This window comes from Oncorhynchus nerka, linkage group LG28 (genome assembly GCF_034236695.1).
Source record: "Oncorhynchus nerka isolate Pitt River linkage group LG28, Oner_Uvic_2.0, whole genome shotgun sequence".
NCBI classification, from domain to species: Eukaryota; Metazoa; Chordata; class Actinopteri; order Salmoniformes; family Salmonidae; genus Oncorhynchus; species Oncorhynchus nerka.
Genome location: NC_088423.1, coordinates 73,795,949 through 73,817,535, shown reverse-complemented (window position 1 = coordinate 73,817,535; position 21,587 = coordinate 73,795,949). Strand labels below are relative to the sequence as shown.

The window sequence follows — 21,587 nt, the reverse complement described above, 5'->3', positions numbered from 1 at the left end:
TGTCCAGCTCTATGCCAGAGATCATCTGCTAAAGAGATGAGCATGCGGATGTGTTGTGCATTACCTTGCATGAAAATGATCTTGTCGTTTCGCACAATCACAAGATCAAAACAAATGTAAATGCACTGGGAAGGAGACAGAGCAGAGACACTTCTGACAACAGAACAGAGAAGTCTAGAGCGAAAACAAGAACTATACAGATGGGGAATCTAACAGATAAACACTCCGGATGCCTGTGGTGCACAGATAGGCCTCCAGTCTTGCTACATGTAGTGTATAGGCCTTAGCTTGCCATGCCTTTAGGATATCGACATCAATCTTTCCCAGGGCAATTAAACAATAACATAATTACACTTTGAATCCCATTTTTCACTTTAAAATGTAATCCAAAGAAAAAACAAATTTCAATGTTTAACAAACCATAACTCTAAAACACAAGGACCACCGAACAATTTACACAGAAAATTTCACAAAAACACAATTACTGGAAGAACTGTGCAGATGCAAAGTTTGGTAACAGGATTACAGATTTTTTTTCCCTCTCCAAAAAGTAAAATATATCTGCTACGAATTAATATTAAGTCTGCAGAAAGAATGGGTTGTCAGCTATGACATGACACCTTGTAACCAAAATGTATTTTGGTTACTGAACTATAGTCGAAGTGTATTTACATCTGGTAACAGAATTATAACATTGGTCCCTGAGCTATACTATATAGATATTCATAATTATGGATATCATTATCTTCATGGTGATGTAGCCTGAATTGGTACACAAAGGTAGAAATATTTCAATTTGGGTATTAATCTACACACTGGCTATTGTTATAATGAGCTCAGTCCCCAAACAAGACCACATTTGGTTGGCCCGGACCAGACCAAATCTGAACCAATCATATACATCTGTTTTTCACAAGCTTGAACATCACAGAGTAGAGTACAGTAGATATGTTCAGTATAGTACATTATACTGTACTCCACTCCGGTGTGCACTGCTGTGCCGTGCAAACTTGTGAAACAGACGTCTATGATTGGTTCAGATTTTGTCCGGCCAGGGTGGATTGACCAAATTTCAATGAACTACTTTTCAACATCCATGGACATCCAGTGTCTGTCGGTGAAGATGCTTGTCACAGCAAATAAAGAGGGTAGGTAAGTAGGTGCATGCAGCTCAGACGCCGATTGCATGGCACGTCATTTACTGTCACCAACTGACAGATTGTTGTAACATATGTGGCTAGCTGATAAAATACCCATCTAGGCGTTGTAAGATCTGGCAGGCATCAGCAATGTGGAGGCAGAGGAACGTGCCCATTAACTGGAGAGAGAAGAGGGAGAGCAGCAGAGAGAAAGAGAGTAAGAGTGAGAGGGAGGGAGGGATTGTCCAGATTCTCACAGTCTTGCTTTGACCACCAGACAAAAGGGAAAAAATATAGAAAATATCAAAGTTATGAGCTGAACATAACAGCATGCCAGTGGAAGGAAGGACAGTAAGCAGGTGACCCAACTGTGGTTTGTGACTACCATCATCTCCCATTGTAGCCAATTCAATTGCAGTAATTCCGTTATTGCAGTAATTGCGTTACTGATAAGCTTTTGCTTATTCCTAATTTGTAGGATGGAAAATGGTTGAAAAATGTATATGCTTTAATTTCTCAAAAACTCTTCACCTTCATTTGACATGAGCCTATGAACTTCACATGTTGATGCTCATGGGGCATTTTAGATGGAATTGCCCCCTTTAACAGTAATCACGCCCAGTCATGGTGCTGGTCGGTACCAGCACTGATTAGAATCAGCCCATCTCACGATGGCAGAGATGGACTTCCCCATTAGATCATGTATGGGTTTAATGCTAGGCCTTGTGCGTTGTGGTTCCACGTAGTACAGAAGGGATAGAGTACTCTTAACACAACACAGGCACAGAGTTGGAGGTTCAACCAGTGAAATGAACTGGAGGCTCCTGTTCTTATTATCATAAAGATGAATAGATTTGACCTTCTCTAATAAGAGTACCCCACCTTGCACTTCCTCATCCTAGCTTACACCCTGAACACAGGAAGCGTTCACAACAGCCATTAGTGACAGAAACCACAGCGCTCTTTGAGAAAAAAGGAAACGGCAGGGTTCTGAGAAACGCTGGATTCTACTTTGATGTGCGTGTGCAGGAAGCAATGAGGCATTTATTTATTAATCAGCTTCCTTCCCACATCTGTCTATAAATAATCAAAAGAAGTTGTTATTAAAGAAAATAGGATAGAAAATGCAGATTTTGTTAAAGATCTGTACACCAGTAGCAAGGCATTTGCATCTCTTCTCGAAAAGGGAAACAGCACAAACCTGTTCTAAATTCCTGGGAACTATGAAAGTAGGTGGAGAAAAGAAAGACATCCATCATGCAAACACTGCTTTTCAAACACCTCTCAACTTCATATACAAGTGTGTGTAACTTCTGCTAGTCGACTTACCCCAACCCAATGACAGTGCCAGAAGGTCACCCATGTTATAAAAGCCAGGGTGAAATCACTCTATAATGACAGTAATTGACTGTGGATAGATGTGTTTAATCAGGATTAGGTAGAAAGAGGACCAGAGAGATGAGACCATTAAGCCAGGCAGGGGCAGTAAACCACACGAGACGAGGTGAGCCCCAGAAATAGCAGACTATTCCAGCAGAGGGACAGGTTTAACACCAGGACTCAAGCCTCATCAACAACATCACAGGCATGATGGAGTAGAGACGTCTCAGGCATGATGGAGTAGAGACGTCTCAGGCATGATGGAGTAGAGACGTCTCAGGCATGATGGAGTAGAGACGTCTCAGGCATGATGGAGTAGAGACGTCTCAGGCATGATGGAGTAGAGACGTCTCAGGCAGGCCAGACACAGAGCTTAGGCACAACACCCAAAATTGAGAAACGCCAACTACCGCAGTACACCTGCATTGTCAGAGAGCTCTAGCACGCAACGAGAAAAATTATATATTCTTGGGCCATTTGGCCACCTATCAAATCCACTTTTAACAGTGAAATTAGAAAAAGGTGCTTGCGTTTTTAACAGAGACATCAGTGGCTCATTGCTGTAAAAAAAAACAGCCAGGGGCCAGAGCTGCTGAGTCCCAGAGGTGGAGGGGAACTCTACAGGGACAATCAGAGGGGGTCATAAAACCCCCTCAGCTGCAGCCTGTGATCCCCCTGCCCTCCTCCCACTTCAATACAACACCTGCACACACCAGCCCCACACCACAGCTGGGGCATGCCATTCCTCACCAGGTCCTGCTCACGCAACCCTCTTTTCCTTCACCATCAGTCCAGGGAAGGCAGAATCACTGCTTTGATTAGAGATCTACTACAATTGCTTTTGCACAATGACTGGCGACGGATGCCTCACTGCATCAGGAAGATCATTAAGTACAACAATTTCAAAAGATAATCTCTGCATGATGGTATTATTGCATTTCTGCCATGGCCTTCTATACAGCTAGATAAAGCAGATGAACACATACTCACACTGATCCACATGGTAATGAGAAGAGTCCGGAAGGCCTTCAAAATACAGACGGACGGAACACCCCCAGCATGACCTTACCCCCCACACACACACACACACACACACACCACCTATGGCGAGTTCAGAACCCGCCGTCCGACTCGCTGCTCTACACCCCAGCACCCCCTCGTAAATGTAAAACGCTGCTCCCTTCATTACCATACTCCAATCATCTCACACTTCATTCAGCCAAGCAGGCTGTACAGAGCTCCTCGCTCCCTCTCACTCTTAGTGCCCAGTTGGCCCCCTCTCCTTTGCCTAATGGTCTATTTTAATGAGCGGGGGGGGGGCTGCACACATTGCATCAACAGCCCATCAAGTGATCAACCTCGCCTGATGCCGTTTGTGGCCTTGTCCACAAAACAAACACCGCTGTAGTCAGTGCTGCTCTAGGTGCGATGTTCAATCTTCCAGGGACACATTGGCTGGAAATTTCTACGTTTGCAGGTTTCATGCCACGTCACCCTGTGAAAGGCCTTTTCCTCCCGGCAGGTATATGATTTGGGTCTGAGGGAGTTAAGGTCACGCAGTGCGTCACCAAGCTGATAAGAGACAGAGGATGAGGCATGTAGAAACTACTAGTGAGGTGGCTGATCTGGGTGTCAAGATAATGTGTTTACAACAGCCTATGCAGATGTCAAAACACTGTGGTTTTCCTGTAGCCACGTTGGAGGTGGTAGCGTTATAATATCACACACACAGTGACTGAGTACTCACTAGCAGTGTGAAAGCTAACAGCATGACAGGGTCAACTTTGTCCTCTAACTGGAGCCCACTGCAATTGAGTAAACATGAAGGCCAAATATATACCATTAGACGGGGTGCAAACACCACAGAAGTACCACGCTTGTATTGAGGAAGTTGGCTGCCTTATTACTCAAGAAGAGTCCCGAGGGCAATGGAAGAGCAATCTGTGTGGTATTGGAGTCTGAGAAGACTCCAATACCACACTGGTGCGGAGAGAAAAATGTAACTACATTTCAGACTCCATTTCCAGACAACTCTAAAGTGGAGGACAAGAGCTTATAAAAGATGAAGTGTTGCGATTACAGCATGTCCCTCCCCGCTGTAGGTCTGGGGCTGGGCCAGGTATAACCATGTAGAGAAAATAGTGTTGTTTTGTAGAGCAAAAGGTCAGAGTAAAGCACATTAGCTGAGTAGAGTTACTGATCTGACCAATGAGGCTTGGCTAAACTTGGCTTTGGTCAGCCGAACGGAGGCCCAAAACTTTTCACCATTTTGGCTCAAAACAGCTTTTTAAGTCTCCAACATGTTCAGATCCCTTTATGGTGATGGGACAAATCTACTCAGCAGTCATACAGACAGAGACGCCCACACACAGCTCGCAGTTTCCTGGACACAGTCTGAGTAAGTGTCTCTAATGGTCATGTCTGGATTCCTTACTCCCTTATGGCCAACACATAGTTAATGGCTTCCCAGTAATCACAGTAAAAACAAGGCCATTGGACATTTCACAGTGAGATTACTGATTAGTTTGCAACATTCCTGTTGATCGGTAAGAAATGCTGTCGGAATACAGTGAGGTGGCTGATCTGGGTGCCCTAATCAAAAATGGATGCCCTGTGAAGAGTGGTGGGGTATAGAAGCCTAACATCTGTCAACAGAGAGACCCACAGTCCAAGCCTGCCCCAGGGCAGGAAGCCTGGCTTCGTAAACGACCAAGCTCTTCAATTACTGTCATATCACACAAGGGAAAGAGGGGTCAGCTGATGTGGAAGAAGGAGTAACAATCCCTTACCTCGCCCCCCAAATATCCACTACTGTCCCTGGTTGACCGACTGCTACAGAGGTAAACTAAGCTAAGCTCAGGGACTGCGGTTGAAAATTAGCCGGCTGGCTAAAACTGGCACTTTTACTGAAACGTAGATTAATGTGCACTGTCCCTGTAAAAATAAAATAAACTCAAACTACCACGTTAGGTCCGGTCACCAGTCACACTGGCAGGGCAGGCTAATTAAACTCTCCTTCAATTCCCTCAGAAGGAAGAATTACTGGGTCCCCCTTTCCATTAGAACCAATCAGTAACCCACACGTCAGCCAACAAGCCCACACCACTACCAATTACTGACATTATACACCCACTAAATACAAACTAGGAGTCAGTGTGAGGGAAGGTTTATCGTCTGACCTTCCCATAGCCCAAAATATAATCTGTTCATGGATGCAATGTAAACATATTATAAAGAACACTAAAAATATATAATATTTTCTTGCAACCATTTTGTGTTTGCTCACTAGCTAGTGATTTCACAACCCTCCCCAGTTATTTTCCCAACATATTAAGCAATCTTATTTCATCTCTCTCTGGTGAGTTTTCAGAAACCATTGATAGATGTCCTCCCCCATTTGAAACCTTTATTCAGTTGGTCTGAGCTCTAAAAAGGGCTAAGCTGATGTTTACTATGTGGTTCAGATCCTTATTTGATAAATCAACATTATTGCCCATGGCATTAGTATGAAACAGACCTTTAGGCAAAAGGGCATTTTAAAGGAAATTGACTGACAGCCACTACATTTCCAAAGTAGGCAGCATACAAAAAATCTGTATGGAAACTATTACATAGACATGTCAGAATGATAAAAAACCTAACGGTATCACCTTATGTCACCAGAATAATTATTATCTTACGCTCTGATATTTTCCATGACCAGATGAATCATCGAATGATCTCTAACTGGATGACGTGAGATTTAGTTGCCTAGCAGGATACAGGCTAACCAGGAAGGAAGCTAGAAAAGTTACATGTGAAATGGATGCAGAAAGACAGAGGCAAAAAAACAAAGTAATTATATTCATCATGCCCACATTGAAGTCTTCTGATGGAGCAACCAGAGAATATAATTGGCCCCACTTACAACCAGAGAATATAATTGGCCCCACTTACAACCAGAGAATATAATTGGCCCCACTTACAACCAGAGAATATAATTGGCCCCACTTACAACAGAGAATATAATTGGCCCCAGACAACCAGAGAATATAATTGGCCCCACTTACAACCAGAGAATATAATTGGCCCCACTTACAACCAGAGAATATAATTGGCCCCACTTACAACCAGAGAATATAATTGGCCCCACTTTACAACCAGAGAATATAATTGGCCCCACTTACAACCAGAGAATATAATTGGCCCCACTTACAACCAGAGAATATAATTGGCCCCACTTACAACCAGAGAATATAATTGGCCCCACTTACAACCAGAGAATATAATTGGCCCCACTTACAACCAGAGAATATAATTGGCCCCACTTACAACCAGAGAATATAATTGGCCCCCACAGAGAATATAATTACAACCAGAGAATATAATTGGCCCCACTTACAACCAGAGAATATAATTGGCCCCACTTACAACCAGAGAATATAATTGGCCCCACTTACAACCAGAGAATATAATTGGCCCCACTTACAACCAGAGAATATAATGGCCCCACTTACAACCAGAGAATATAATGGCCCACTTACAAACAGGAAATGTTTCATTTCTTGCACCCCCCCCACTGGGGCACCAACAACAAACTATCCCAAGGCTATCCCAAGGAGAGCTTAATTATTCATAGATTGTCCTCAAAACGGAAGGAGGGAGAGGAAAAGTGAAAACCTAAACCCTGGTGGTGTTGCTCATTGGATCGGAGTCCCATTCCTGTCACTGCCTGTTAGTCTTCCCTCAGCCGCACTGTGCAATTCATAGTTCAAAGTCCCATCTCACCCACGCTCTGATTGGGCGTTCCAGTCAGGAAGCTCCTATTGGATAATCTGTTCCTGTCAAACACACAGCTCAACTATGCAAACAATGCCACAACACAACGCATTGAGGAGAAGACAGGGAGTAAGTTCTGTTAATGCCACATGAAATGTACCATGACTTGCCTCATCTGCAACAAAGGAAGACCACCACAGAAAAAAGTTTGTGGGATGTTTAATTGAACAGAAACTGAAAAGCATGAAAGACTGTTAGTGTTGAGGATGCTAACATGTCAGAGAGATGGGGGGGGGCATTTTTCTGATAAACTCATTTACCACAAACAAAACAGCAGGCTGAGCATATGGGGGGGGGGGGGCTTTGAAGGCCTCCTCCCCTTAAGCAATGAGATCAAAGCTGTGTGAAAAGCAGAGTGATGCTTTCAGGACAATGCAGAAATTTCCACAGACACACACAGGTGTATCATTCAAGCATTTCACTACACCCACAATAACATCTGCTAAACACGTGTATGTGAACAATAGAATGTGATTTGATTCATATGGAGGTTGTGGTCAGCCACTCTCAGTAAGAGAGTAACAGAAGAGGCATCTTACCCAGAAAGGCAATGCTGCAGTCGTTCAGGTAACTGTGTTTAGTCTGTTTGGGTGAGTCATTTCTCTGGAATGGATGAACTGAAACTCAACAGTCATCAAGGGGTTTCTATAAGGACCACTGCCTATGGTAAACTAATATTTATCCTAAATCTCCAGAAGAAGCACTGCTATTTACAAGTTATATGGGAAATAAATATCAAACACCATCAATATTACTCCGATATATAATATTTTTTTTAAAGATAAGTATTTTTTCTGCTATAGCAAAGTGATGTAATTAAATTGGTTCCAAGTGTCTGAGGCTGGCATCTTCCAAGTCTAATAAATATTTAAGCCAATTTAAGGTCAGGTATTTTGGCACTAAAATGCAATGTGGGAAAAGCAGTCTAGAGCAGCACTTTCTGCAGTAGATGTTCCCTAATTATTCACTTAGACAAAACACACAGAGACAAACAAAAGAGGGTGAAGAATCCCCAACAACTCACATTGCCATGGTTGACGAAGCCGTGTTTACTGGCAATGAGGTCAGCCTCGTGTGGTCCTCCAGCGATGTGGACGGCCCATGTGTTGGTGTAAACCCTCTGACCAAGGGCCATGCCCAGCCCAGACACCAGCAGGAGCCCCAACAGCAGCCGCTCAGCAAGCCGGGACCAGGGGCCCATGGAGGAGGATGGAAGGCCCAGAGCCATGGGGTCCAACAGCAGCGCAGTCCCTGAGCTCAGCGTCTTTATGATAGGCCGGGGGGACAAACAGGGGTGGAGAGAGACCGCACAGGACAGTCACTGCACCGGGATCACCGAAGAAGAAGAGAGAGAGAGAGGGTTAGAAACATGCAGCAGAGCTCAGCACAATGAGAACAACAACTCCTATTCAGAGTGCTGTAATAGTGAGCTGAAGCAGTATGTATTGTCAGAGAGACGTCAATCCTGCCAAGGTTTGCTCACTTGTTACATTGCAACAGCATTACAAAAGGAGAGCGGAGTGATGTGAAGATATCAACATTTACAGGGGAACAATACCAGATTAACAACAGACTAATTACTTTTGAGGTAAAGGAGTCCAAGGTCCTTACTTCTCCCTTTCAGTGAAGCTATGACAATTAAATACGTATTGTATTTGGAATTACAAAAGGCACTTTGAAAGAAAACAAGAATCATTAGTTGAAGGAAACAGAGTCCATACCAATTTCTATAGCATGAAAATGTTGATTGCAAATGCAGACGGTTTGTGTGTGGCAGACTTTTCAGCCTGTTCACCTGACAAACTAGTAACAAATCCAGAATGATTTCTCTCCTAACTTTGCTTCTTGGCTTTTCTCAGCACTGGAGGTGGTGGAGAAGTGGATGTCTCTTACCATGTATAATGCAAAGCTTATGATCACACATGTACAACTCTACTTCCCCTCTTTTCTGTAAGCCAAGATAGAGACTTTCGCCCAGCAATGACTAGTCTAGGTTAGACTAGTCTAGGTTTTCACTAATGAGATGTCAGACAAACTTTTCCAAGTAAAGAACACTGAACAGGAATCATGGGAAGAAAAAAAACAACTGTCCAACCCCATAGAGATCCCTAACCACTAGTATGAGAGGAGTTCAGAGTGAAACCAATTAAGAAATGTAGCCTGCTGACTTCAGAGAATGTGGTCCGTCCTTCCATTACCTCCCCAAAAAGCTACAAAGAACACTGGCCCTACCTGTTCCTCAACCTTCCAAGAAGACTTTTCATCGAACATAACATTTCATTTCCAGCTCGATCTTTCAAAAGGAAATTGGATGATGATGAGTCACAGAGCGAGTCCAAGAGAGAGAGTGATGGGACGACCAGCTGAAATCTCCCCTATGAGGATGAGTGTTAGCCATTGGCAGTCAGTCAGTTATGAGACCTCAGCTGGGACAGGACTCTGGCTGAGGAACATTGGAGGCTCAGGTTCCACACAGGAAATTTGAAAGAAGAAAATATGAAAAAACATGCAAGGCTCGGCTCCCCTTTGAAGCACTTTTGGCACTTGAAACCCAATAAATGCAAATTACAGATCGGCTGGGAAAATGACTGTCTTGAAATGCAGAAACAAAGCAGAGAGATAGTGTTGCATGGCATGAATATGCTAAATGAGAAGCTGGGTGAAAAATCCTGGAGTATTCAACCCATTAAAGATAAAAATAGCAGGCAGAGGTACAAAGTAGCATGGCACAGTTAAAAATCGCTTCAATAATGATCTAGCTATAAAACTACTTCTGACTGCGCCTTTCAGAAAATGTATAGGGATGACAAAAAATCCCTCCTGACTCATAACTAAATGTTTAAATTTGTACTATAGTATCCTAATTCCATCACAAATAACATTACATAAAATAAACATTTATTCGGGCACACCAAAACTTCTTTGTGCCCAAAGATTTATGATCCACTTACAGAATTATATGCAATGCTAAAGACACAATGCAGAGGAGAGGTCGAACGATTAAATTGGCATGGACGATTAATTAGGGCCGATTTCAAGTTCATAACAAATCGGTATTACGCCGATTACATTGCAATCCACGAGGAGACTGCGTGGCAGGCTGACCACCTGTTACGCGAGTGCAGCAAGGAGCCAAAGTAAGTTGCTAGCTAGCATTAAACTTATCTTATAAAAAACAATCAATATTAACATAATCACTAGTTAACTACACATGGTTGTCCTGTGTTGCATATAATCAAGGGTGTATGCAGTAGTTTGGGACCCTTGGCTCGTTGCGAACTGTGTGAAGACCATTTCTTCCTAACAAAGACCGTAATTCATTTTCCAGAATTATACATAATTGTGACATAACATTGAAGGTTGTGCAATGTAACAGGAATATTTAGACTTAGGGTTGCCACCCATTCGACAAAATACGGAACGGTTATGTATTTCACTGAAAGAATAAATGTTTTGTTTTCGAAATGATAAGTCATTAATATGGTCAAATCCGGAAACCAAGGCTTGTATTTCTGTGTGTTTATTATATTATAATTAAGTCTATGATCTGATATTTGATAGAGCATTCTGACTGAGCGGTGGTAGACAGCAGCAGGCTCGTAAGCATTCATTCAAACAGCACTTTCCTGCATTTGCCAGCAGCTCTTCCCGATGCATGAAGCACAGCACTGTTTATGACTTCAAGCCTATCAACTCCCGAGATTGGGCTGGCAATACTATAGTGCCTATAAGAATATCTAACAGTCAAATGTATATGAAATACAAACGATAGAGAGAGAAATAGTCCTATAATTGCTCTAATAACTACAACCTAAAACTTCTTACCTGTGAATATTGAAGACTCATGTTAAAAGGAACCACCAGCTTTCATATATTCTCATGTTCTGAGCAAGGCACTTAAATGTTAGCTTTCTTACATGGCACATATTGCACTTTTACTTTCTTCTCCAACACTTTATTTTTGCATTATTTAAACCAAATTGAACATGTTTCATTATTTATTTGAGACTAAATTGATTTTATTTATGTATTATATTAAGTTAAAACAAGTGTTCATTCAGTATTGTTGTAATTGTCATTATTACAAATACATATAAAATATATACATTTTAAAAACCACGTTTTTTAATTGTTAAAATCAGCCGATTAATCGGTATTGGCTTTTCTTTGGTCCTCCAATAATTGGTATCAGCGTAGAAAAAATCATAAATCGGTCGACCTCTAATGCAGAGGTCCAGATTAAGCATTGTCTTAAAACCTGCTCAACCACATGGTCAGAGTGATTAGTTTCTGGCAAAACAACTTGTTAATTGAGCTCAAAAGCAACCAAAACATTACAGTTTAAAGAGGCTACAAACAAGACAAAATAATTATCTGAATTAACCTGGAATGCATCAAATGTTTTCATTCAATGAGAACTTTTCAAAGACCTAGTTGAAATACTAGGGTGTGTGAAATCCATTGGCAGAGTGGCTGTCAAATCCCTGTCCAGTGCTCCAGGCAGTGTGTTCTGTTACAGCTGTTACAATAGACCCCACAAAACATACCCACCTAACAAGCAGCAACATTTCCACTTTATGCAATGCCTTGTTTTGCTGTCGTACTGGCCGGCAACATCATTATATTTTAGAGGGGTTGATGAAATAGTACCCGTATGAAAACTCTGGTGGAACAACTTCAGCTTTCAGAACGGATGCATTATTCTGACAGAACACTTGGCCAAAACCACCAAATACAAGGCAATTTTAACTTTAACTATAAATGGCAGAAAGAACCGCACTGTTACAATAGCAGGAATATGCACTGATTGACAGCTCAAGAAACAAGAACCTGACATTCCAAAATGACATTACTAACACTTTCAAGGGGGAAAAAGCTGTAAAATATGCAGCTCACCTTTGAGCTTCAGACTGTTGTTGTGATTCTGATGCAGTCCGATCTGATGCGGTGGCAGCACACACAGACAGAGGTGTGCACCTTCCCCAAGCCTCCCTTTAACGTTCACAGACATGCATGGCTCAAAGTACACCCGCCCCTAGTGACCTCATCTGGGCACTCAACCGTTCAGCCGGAGTTTAACGTCAGTATAAAAACTATACACCGTGGAATAACAAAAGCTCAACTACTTTACTGCTCGCAGGAGAAAGTGGGAAACCAGCCATTTTGCTGCCAGTGCTCATAAGTGTTAGCAGAGTAAATGATACCATACGTCAAGGTTTGGCAGCAAATATTATAAAGCTGCACAAGTGTTAACAGATAAATGTGAATCAAAATCAGCAAGTAGTCATACATTTCATAACTGCTTGAAATTATCTAAAAAGGGTCACCAAAGGCCAAATGGAAAACACATTACATTCTACAAAGTGTAAGTCAAACTGCAGATGGGGGTGGTGATGCTGCTATTGCCCTTGACAGGAGATAACATTGGCAAACCACAGAGCAGTGCACAAGGTTAGAATACTTCAGCATTTTCCCCTGCCAGAGGTGTCAGGTCTCCCTACTAGCAATCAAAACATGGCCACTGGCTCAGGAGTTGAAGAATGGCTAGAAAGTCAAGAAATCTCAAACAGGAACAAACTTTCACAGAGCCCAGTGGTTATTTGCAGAATTTGCATTTCCCCCATAGGCTAATTGGAACCCCGGGAGAGAACTGCTGTGCTTTGACACACTAACACGGAGACATGCCAGGGGCACTTAAAAGGTGATAATCACTTGAATACGTGATGAATACAATACATTTGTATCACAATCCACAAAAAAATATCCAGGTCCTAAAGGTTTTAACATTTACAGCATACTACAATATACGGTCTTCTTGTCTTGAGCTCCTCTAACACTCCATTGTATGTTGCTTGCAGATAATGAATATTCCCTGCCACAAGTATTAAATTACCATGAAAAAAGATTCATCATATACAGTAGCAAAGCTACAGTAATAGCGTTTACTCCGCCGAATAGATCCTTCTTCAAATCATAAGGAGCCAAGCTACAATTCAAATCAAAAAGTATTTCAAGACGTCTTTCTTAATGTTGGTCGCAAAACAGTGAATATCTCCTCTTTTGGCAGTTATACCAGTGAGTCAACATGCCCAGTTAGGCTATAAAATAAAACTTCTGCTCGTGTCTCAAAAAGTTATCCCACGTGTCATTAAACCATTCAAATTTCATTATATTTTATGACAACAATTGTGGTTCATAGCAGAAATGGCTTATTATTGCTATAAAAAAAAGACAACTTACCACAAATGTCCTTGACAACTGCATACAGCTGGGCGATAAACTTCGAATACAAGACGTTCCTGAATCGTCTCCCGCTGGTATTTCAGTAAAGCAACACTGTATCGCGTTATCAGCTACAACTACATGATACAATGTAGCCTACTGCGATTCTGCGGCGCTCAGAGCACGCGCTCTTTCACACAATTTTTCCCTTGTTTAATCCCAGCCTTCTGTTTCTCTGATCTTTCCGATTTGGACGGTGATCGGAATATAATTTCACACAAACCCACTCTCACAGAACAACAACAACCGGGATCAACGTCGACGGCGTCATGTTTCAGCTATCGTTACAGCCAGGCTCGTAATGCCCTTTTGGCGGACACAGACAGTTACAGCCCGAGTGTCTCCGTTGATAGGGACAAGGCAATGCCGATGACAGGCAAAGCACACTCCTCGCACTAAAGCAACTAGTCTGGCCTCTTCCAGGAACGAAGGTACACCAGTACAAAACACCCCATGAGCGCCTCAATTATCAGGAAACTTTCCAATGCCTTAGGAGGGTTTATTCTGTAGGCTTACCAATTCCCGTTTACATTACGCATGACCCCCTGTCTTCTTCGATATACTAATTAATCGAATATAGTCTTACAACTATCATACTACATTGTTAATGGTTACAAAATAAAATAAACATGATTATATGAACCCTCTCAAAACAGCTGAGGGGTCCACATCACATAGCCCCTCAGGAAATACGTCATGGCGAACGAGGGCAAGGAGAAAATGCACAGGATTTGGACACACCTACTGCTCAAGAGTAATATACACAGTAGTATAGCGCCATCTGCTGGAATAATCTATAACAAATATTGTCTGCACTGTGTTAATAATTGTTTTTTAGGGGGGGGGGGTTAGTGCAAAGACCAGATGTTTTCATTTTGATGAGCATCATATATGCATTATAATATAGCCTATATGCATAACATTATGGTTTAGAATTTAAATAATAGGGCCCTCACACACAACCCTAAAACAACTACTACAAATTCCGTTTTCAAAACGAGCTGAAGAGCCTTTCAAGAATAACTCAAACGAAGCAAACCCTTCCACCCCAGTCTTTTAAATTGCCTTTGCCCAGACAAAAACCCACCTGGCTCTGTTGAAGTATACAGCTGCTCACTGCCATTTAATGGCTGCAAAAGGATGGAGCGTGTAATCATGCACACGCTGTTGAATAGCCTACCGCGTGACATGCAGATCGCACCATTGGTGCAAACTGTAGCTTAATTACGCCAGCCTACTCAGCCAATCAACGACATTATTATTCTTTTCAATCTGGTCACTTTCATTGGCTTGTCTGATCCAAGGATAAATAAAATTGCAACCCTGTTAGTAAAATAGATTGAAAATGAATTTTGAAAAATGTTGGTCAGAACATTGGTCAGTGGTCGACTCAAATAAAAGTTTAGCTAAAACCTTTAGGAATAATACCTCCATCTTGCGGCTGGTTGGACTACTGGCAGTGATTACGTTCAGCGCGGCCCCTGATCAGTTGTGTTCTAGAATGTTAAATGAAATATCCCATTTTAGTGTTAAACCTATCAAACCAACTTGAACGTCTCATTTCCGGTCACAACTTGCAGACTTGTTTACGTGCTGCTGTGCGTTTTGTTGCTTACCTTATTAACTTTACGGTTTTTACTTTTTAATTACAGTTTTATATTTTTAGTTCTTCCCCCACTCAACTTTTTTTCATTCAACTTTTTCACTCCGGACGCTTTATCTGGACATGGTTCGTTAGGCCCTCCAACAGCCGAAACTAAATAGTAACATTAACATGATGCCTTCTAATTGCAGTCACTGTACTCATAATATACAGGAGAACGATCGCCTTACTGCGAGGATAGCTGTGCTGCAAGCCCAGCTTCCGACGCGATCTGTTAGGCAAAGGTCATTTCAGTGTAGGAAAGGATGAAACCGCGTCTGTACAGATGGTAGTATAAATCCCCTCGCATGGTCACCGCAGCCAGACAACTTTCTCATGGCTTCTGGATGGAAATGCTGTAGGAATGCTCAACCGGTGTTGCTCATTCAGCCCACAAACTTTCAACCGGTTCTCCCCATTAAACAGCGAGTCAGAGGTCGAGCCTTCTTTGGTCTCTACTCCTCCCGTTACGGGGTCTGAGACGCCGAAGCCTCCCACCATTAGCACTGACAAATTGAAAACCCCAGTCATTGGCGACTCCATTACCCGCAGTATTAGACTTAAAACGAATCATCCAGCGATCATACACTGTTTACCAGGGGGCAAGGCTACCGACGTTAAAGCTAATCTGAAGATGGTGCTGGCTAAAGCTAAAACTGGGGATATTGTTATCCATGTCGGCACCAACGATGTTAGGATGAAACCGTCAGAGGTCACCAAGCGTAACATAGCTTCAGCGTGTAAATCAGCTAGAAAGATGTGTCGGCATCGAGTAATTGTCTCTGGCTCGCTCCCAGTTAGTGGGAGTGATGAACTCTACAGCAGAGTCTCACAACTCAATCGCTGGTTAAACTGTTTTCTGCTCCTCCCAAAAGATAGCATTTGTAGATAATTGGCCATCTTTCTGGGACTCACCCACAAACAAGACCAAGCCTGGCCTGTTGAGGAGTGACGGACTCCATCCTAGCTGGAGGGGTGCTCTCATCTTATCTACCAACATAGACAGGGCTCTAACTCTAGCTCCACAAGGAAATAAGAATGCAGGCCAGGCAGCAGGCTGTTAGCCAGCCTGCCAGTTTAGTGGAGTCTGCCACTACCACGGTCAGTGTAGTCAGCTCAGCTATCCCCATTGAGACTGATAGGGTTGCGTCAATCGAATCTGGTATCAGGATAAATATGACAATGAGTCATCGCATTGTATGCTATGTATTTTTTTATTAGCTAAGCAATAAGTGGTAAATGCAATTTTCGTATATATGGGTTCTCTGTCACACCTCGCAGGGCAAACAGAGAACTGACTTGTTCCTGACAAAGATATTATAATATACTCTGACAGAAGTAGTTCCCGCTTCCGAGCGAGAATGTCAGAGTAGAGACTGGGCGTGGTTTAAACTCACTCAGCCTATTGTTGGTGCCCGAGCTGGTCCCAGCCCCCTAGGCGCTTCAGCGGTCAGTAGTTGTGTAGAATGTCTATGCACCCATGCTCGATACAGTTATCACGCACCTGGCTCCTGTTATCTAACAAAAGCCTGTTTGTTCCCGACACTACGTTCTTTATGTGTCCGTTTTTATGTTATTCTGTATTTTTCCATCACGAGAAAGGCCCATGGCACTGAAACTGTTAACAATGTCTCAAGTCAGCTATGTTGCATAACACATACATCCACACAAGCCAATAGCAGATAATATTCAATCACATATATGGTAACGGGCTATAGTGCATAACACAGAATCCTCACAAGACCGTGTCTGTGCCTCGACCTAGGGCGGGCAAAACTAACATGGAGGTGTTCGCCTTAGCAATCTCACTAGAATAAAGACCTCCTCCATTCCTGCCATTATTGAAAGAGATTGTGATACCTCACATCTCAAAATAGAGCTACTTAACGTTAGATCCATCACTTCCAAGGCAGTTATAGTCAATGAACTAATCACTGATCAAAATCTTGATGTGATTGGCCTGACTGAAACATGGCTTAAGCCTGATGAATGTACTGTGTTAAATGAGGCCTCACCTCCTGGTTACACTAGTGACCATATCTCCCGCAAAGGCGGAGGTGTTGCTAACACTGAACCCAAACCGGCTGCGAGCGTGCGCCATTGTGCATACATTTATTTTGGCCCCTACACCAAACTCTATCACGACACACAGGTTAAAATATCAAAACAAACTCTGAACCAATGACATTAATTTAGGGACAGGTCGAAAAGCATTAACCAGCTAAATTGCCATACATGTTTATCTTGCACTTGCTAGCTAATTTGTCCTATTTAGCTAGCTTGCTGTTGCTAGCTAATTTGTCCTGGCATATAAACGTTGAGTTATTTTACCTGATATGCACAAGGTCCTCTACTCCGACAATTAATCCACACATAAAACAGCCAACCGAATCGTTTCTAGTCATCTCTCCTCCTCCCAGGCTTTTTCATATGGTGATTGCATCTAAACTTTCATAATATTACCACGGCAAAACAGTTCGTCTTTCAATCACCCACGTGGGTATAACCAGTGAGGAGATGGCACGTGGGTACCTGCTTCTATAAACCTATGAGGAGATGGAAGAGGCAGGACTTGCAGCGCGATCTGCATCAGAAATAGAAAGGACTTCTATTTTACCCCTGGGCATCGTGGTGCGAGCAGTGTGGGTGCAATAATTAAATAACATGGATTTCTACATTTATTTTGCGTCTCTCGCGCACGCGACGTGTCCAGTCTGGTCAGCATGTAACATTTACGATACCAAATTCAATTTACAAAAAAAAAAAAAGTTTTTTTCTTTTGAGCTTCTAGTCATGAAATCTATGCAGCCTACTCAATAACTTTTTATAGCTACTGTTTACAGGCCTAGGCAATATACAGCGTTCCTCACTGAGTTCTCTGAATTCCTATCGGACCTTGTAGTCATAGCAGATAATATTCAAATTTTTGGTGACTTCACATGGAAAGGTCCACAGACCCTCCAAAGGGCTTTCGGAGCCATCATCGACTCAGTGGGTTTTGTCCAACATGTCTCCGGACCTACTCACTGCCACAGTCATACTCTGGACCTAGTTTGTCCCATGGAATAAATGTTGTGGTTCTTAATGTTTTTCCTCATAATCCTGGACTATCGGACCACCATTTTATTACGTTTGCAATTGCAACAAATAATCTGCTCAGACCCCAACCAAGGAGCATCAAAAGTCGTGCTATAAATTCTCAGACAGCCCAAAGATTCCTTGATGCCCTTCCAGACTCCCTCTGCCTACCCAAGAATGTCAGAGGACAAAAATCAGTTAACCACCTAACTGAGGAACTCAATTTAACCTTGCGCAATACCCTAGATGCAGTTGCACCCCTAAAAACGAAAAACATTTGTCATAAGAAACTAGCTCCCTGGTATACAGATAATTCCCGAGCTCTGAAGTAAGCTTCCAGAAAATTGGAACGGAAATGGCCCCACACCAAACTGGAAGTCTTCCAACTAGCTTGGAAAGACAGTACCGTGCAGTATCGAAGAGCCCTGCTGCTCGATCATCCTATTTTTCCAACTTAATTGAGGAAAATAAGAACAATCCTAAATTTATTTTTGATACTGTCGCAAAGCTAACTAAAAAGCAGCATTCCCCAAGAGAGGATGGCTTTCATTTCAGCAGTAATACATTTATGAACTTCTTTGAGGAAAAGATCATGATCATTAGAAAGCAAATTACGGACTCCTCTTTAAACCTGGGTATTCCTCCAAAGCTCAGTTGTCCTGAGGCTGCACAACTCTGCCAGGACCCAGGATCAAGGGAGACACTCAAGTGTTTTAGTACTATATCTCTTGACACAATGATGAAAATAATCATGGCCTCTAAACCTTCAAGCTGCATACTGGACCCTATTCCAACTAAACTACTGAAAGAGCTGCTTCCTGTGCTTGGCCCTCCTATGTTACAACAATACTGAATGAACACTTATTTTAACTTAATATAATACATCAATAAATTCAATTTAGCCTCAAATAAATAATGAAACATGTTCAATTTGGTTTAAATAATGCAAAAACAAAGTGTTGGAAAAGTAAAAGTGCAATATGTGCCATGTAAGAAAGCTAACGTTTAAGTTCCTTGCTCAGAACATGAGAACATATGAAAGCTGGTGGTTCCTTTTAACATGAGTCTTCAATATTCTCAGGTAAGACGTTTTAGGTTGTAGTTATTATAGGAATTATAGGACTATTTCTCTCTATACCATTTGAATTTCATTAACCTTTGACTATTGGATGTTCTTATAGGCACTTTAGCATTGCCAGTGTAACAGTATAGCTTCCGTCCCTCTCCTCGCTCATACCTGGGCTCGAACCAGGAACACATCGACAACAGCCACCCTCAAAGCAGCGTTACCCATGCAGAGCAAGGGGAACAACCACTCCAAGTCTCAGAGCGAGTGACGTTTGAAACGCTATTAGCACGCACCCCACTAACTAGCTAGCCATTTCACATCGGTTACAGGAGTTGAAATCTTAGGAGTTGATAGGCTTGAAGTCATAAACAGCGCAATGCTTAAAGCATTGCGAAGAGCTGCTGGCAAAATGCACGAAAGTGCTGTTTGAATGAATGCTTACGAGCCTGCTGGTGCCTACCACCGCTCAGTCAGACTGCTCTCTCAAATCATAGACTTAGTTATAACATAACACACAGAAATACGAGCCTCAGGTCATTCATATGGTCGAATCCGGAAACTATCACCGCGAAAACAAGATGTTTCTTTTTTCAGTGAAATACGGAACCGTTCCGTATTTTATCTAACGTGTGGCATCCATAAGTCTAAATATTCCTGTTACATTGCACAACCTTCAATGTTATGTCATAATTATGTAAAATTCTGGCAAATTAAGTGGCGCAAACTGTTGCATATACACTGACTCTGCGTGCAATGAACGCAAGAGAAGTGACACAATTTCACCTGGTTAATATTGCCTGCTAACCTGGATTTCTTTTAGCAAAATATGCAGGTTTAAAAATATATACTTCTGTGTATTGATTTTAAGAAAGGCATTGATGTTTATGGTTAGGTACACATTGGAGCAACGACAGTCCTTTTTCACAAATACGCACCGCATCGATTATATGCAACGCAGGACATGCTAGATAAACTAGTAATATCATCAACCATGTGTAGTTAACTGGTGATTTATGATTGATTGATTGTTTTTTTATAACATAAGTTTAATGCTAGCTAGCAACTTACCTTGGCTTACTGCATTCACGTAACAGGCAGGCTCCTCGTGGAGTGCAATGTAATCTGGTGGTTAGAGCATTGGACTAGTTAACGGTAAGGTTGTAAGATTGAATCCTCGAGCTGACAAGGTAAAAATCTGTTGTTCTGCCCCTGAACAAGGCAGTTAACCCATCGTTCCTAGGCCGTCATTGAAAGTAAAAATGTGTTCTTAACTGACTTGCCTAGTTAAATAAAGATTACATAAAGGTGTAAACTATTAATTGTTTTAATCGGTGTCCAAAAATACAGATTTCCGCTTGTTATGACAATTTGAAATTGGCCCTAATTAATCGGCCATTCCGATTAATCGGTCAACCTCTATTTTAGACCCCATCATAGCACTGAGGCGGCACTTGTGAAGGTGGCAAATTACCTTTTAATGGTGTCAGACCGAGGCTCTGCATCTGTCCTTGTGCTCCTAGACCTTAGTGCTGCTTTTGATACCATCGATCACCACATTCTTTTGGAGAGATTGGAAACCCAAATTGGTCTACACGGACAAGTTCTGGCCTGGTTTAGATATTATCTGTCGGAAAGATATCAGTTTGTCTCTGTGAATGGTTTGTCCTCTGACAAATAAACTGTAAATTGCGGTGCTCCTCAAGGTTCCGTTTTAGGACCACTATTGTTTTCACTATATATTCTACCTGGGGATGTCATTTGAAAACATAATGTTAACTTTCACTGCTATACGGTTGACACACAGCTGTACATTTCAATGAAACATGGTGAAGCCCCAAAATTGCCCTCACTGGAAGCCTATGTTTCAGACATAAGGAAGTGGATGGCTGCAAACTTTCTACTTTTAAACTCAGACAAAACAGAGATGCTTGTTCTAGGTCCCAAGAAACAAAGAGATCTTCTGTTGAATCTGACAATTAATCTTGATGGTTGTACAGTCGTCTCAAATAAAACTGTGAAGGACCTCGGCGTTACTCTGGGCACTGATCTCTCTTTTGACGAACATATCAAGACTGTTTCAAGGACAGCTTTTTTCCATTTACGTAACATTGAAAAAATCAGACATTTTCTTTACAAAAATGATGCAGAAAAATTCATCCATGCTTTTGTTACTTCTAGG

At 42.1% G+C, this 21,587-nt stretch overlaps 1 protein-coding gene across 5 annotated transcripts in view; it reads right to left on the bottom strand.

Moving 5' to 3' along the window:
* Window positions 1–14,799, bottom strand: part of LOC135559543 (furin-like) — a 118,797-nt gene extending 103,998 nt beyond the window's left edge. The window contains exons 1-2 of one of the 5 annotated variants that reach the window (XM_065013116.1): window positions 14,707–14,799; window positions 8,362–8,658 (exon numbers count right to left, since the gene is read on the bottom strand). In XM_065013116.1, coding sequence (XP_064869188.1) covers window positions 8,362–8,565 — 204 coding nt within the window. In that variant the 5' untranslated portion in view covers window positions 8,566–8,658; window positions 14,707–14,799. Of the gene's footprint in view, window positions 1–3,509; window positions 3,537–8,361; window positions 8,659–12,233; window positions 12,337–13,577; window positions 14,311–14,706 lie in introns of those variants that run through there. The other 4 variants (XM_065013118.1, XM_065013114.1, XM_065013115.1 and 1 more) reach the window with 4 other exon arrangements.
* Window positions 14,800–21,587: the final 6,788 nt, after the last annotated feature.